This window comes from Pundamilia nyererei, unplaced genomic scaffold, assembly GCF_000239375.1.
Source record: "Pundamilia nyererei isolate P.nyererei 1_Seehausen unplaced genomic scaffold, PunNye1.0 scaffold00369, whole genome shotgun sequence".
Classification (NCBI taxonomy): domain Eukaryota; kingdom Metazoa; phylum Chordata; class Actinopteri; order Cichliformes; family Cichlidae; genus Pundamilia; species Pundamilia nyererei.
The window spans coordinates 203,312-204,981 of record NW_005187770.1 but is presented as its reverse complement, the minus strand read 5'-3'; the positions used below and the strand labels follow the sequence as shown (position 1 = coordinate 204,981).

The following is a 1,670-nucleotide window of genomic DNA, read 5'->3' as shown; positions in this document are numbered from 1 at the left end:
GATGTGGGGAAGGAGCTAGATGAAGGGATTCAGTCAACTGCTGCAAAGTTGACTTCATGCCGCTTGGAAGCACAGATAGACAACAACCCAAAACCTCCAGTTAAAGAAAACCAAATGTTTTTAAGGTAAAGGAGTGGAATATTCTGCACTGACTGAGGCAGGAAGGCCCACAAACGAACAACTGAAAACAGCTGCATTAAACGTCTGGCAAGGGATGACAAAAGAGGAAACCCATCCTTTTGTGACAGTCATGAGTTCCTCACTTCAAGCTGTCACTACAACTGTAGCTGCAGTTTAAACATTTCACAAAGTGCTTTTGTTCATCTCTAAATTAAAGCTAAAGTTCTGTACTTCAGCTGCAGCTTTATTGATGGCGTATGCAGTTTATCAACCTAACTTTATATACAGCTTATCAAGGAAAACCAGTCTCAGATAATCTAGACATAAAAATTCAAAGAGAAGCAGCAGGAAAGACCTGGTTTTGTTGAACTTTTGTGTGTTTGTGTGTGTGTATCCAGAGATCAAAGACAACGCAGAGGTCTTGGTGAAGTTTCACCCTCAGTTCTGGCAGGATGGGTTGTGGCTCTGCTGCCGCCAGGCAGAAAAACAAGCACTGGGGTGCGAGCAGTACAACCCGTTAGAAGACAGTAAGTGCCTGACGCTCATGTTTGCTTTCTGTGCTCCATCTAGACTTCCTGTCTCTTGACTTTGTTATTAACTTTATGGTTAATAACAACCTGTGGAAAAATAATTATCCTTCAAATGGAGCTTGTAACGAAGGCGGGCTGTCCAGAATGTCTACAAAGAAGCTGCAAAGCACACACTGCTTCAACCAGCCCCCCTCCAATGAAAATGATGCCTTTTATCCATGTTTAACAGTCACGATTTCATAAAGAACAAACCAGTCTCATAAACCTGTGGGGTGACACTTTGACCCAGATCTGAAGCAAGGTTTAGCTTACATTAGCCGCACATCTTAGCTGTTTGCTAAGCTGATGTCCTCGCGCTGCACTCATTTTATGTCAGCTCAGTGTGAGCTAGCACCAACCACATCACATCAGTTGCATAATACTGGAAACTAACTAACTCCAAAATTCTACCTCAGTGTGTTAACATTAAATGCTACAGACCTTTATAGTGTCTTTTTGGCTCACAGTTTTGGCCCCCGGGCTTCACATAGAATCCACAAAATGTGTGTAAATACCAGTTTTCATATTTGCTGAATAATTTGTGTATTAAAAATTCATTCTGTGCATTGTATGCTGGAATAGAATAAAACAGAAAGCCTTTTTTGACATTGTATTTATGATACAATGAGCTTTCATGTCCCAGAGTAACAGTTGCATGTTACATTTTTAGATCATGATATCAGCTACACCACAAAGCCACGTGCACATAATGTGAACGAGGTAGATGTGCTATAAAGTGTCCGAGTCCACATTGAATGCGCAAATCATTATTGTCATGTGACATAAAAATAAATAAATACGCTATTGCCAAACGTAATTGCTCGTCTGCCTTGAGTAACATTATTGATCCAAAGGGTTCAATATGATGTCAGCCCACCCTTTGCAGCTATAAGAGCTTCCACATCATCCACACATAACTCATCCATGTCTTTATGGAGCTTGCTTTGTGCACTGGTGCACAGTCATATTTGAGCAGGAGGG

At 41.2% G+C, this 1,670-nt stretch overlaps 1 protein-coding gene across 1 annotated transcript in view; it reads left to right on the top strand.

Annotated features, from left to right (window-relative positions):
* The window catches only part of tec (tec protein tyrosine kinase), a 26,981-nt gene that overhangs the window by 10,668 nt on the left and 14,643 nt on the right, over positions 1 to 1,670 (top strand). The window contains exon 5 of the mRNA XM_005752632.1: positions 519 to 647. Coding sequence (XP_005752689.1) covers positions 519 to 647 — 129 coding nt within the window. The remainder of the gene's footprint in view (positions 1 to 518; positions 648 to 1,670) is intronic.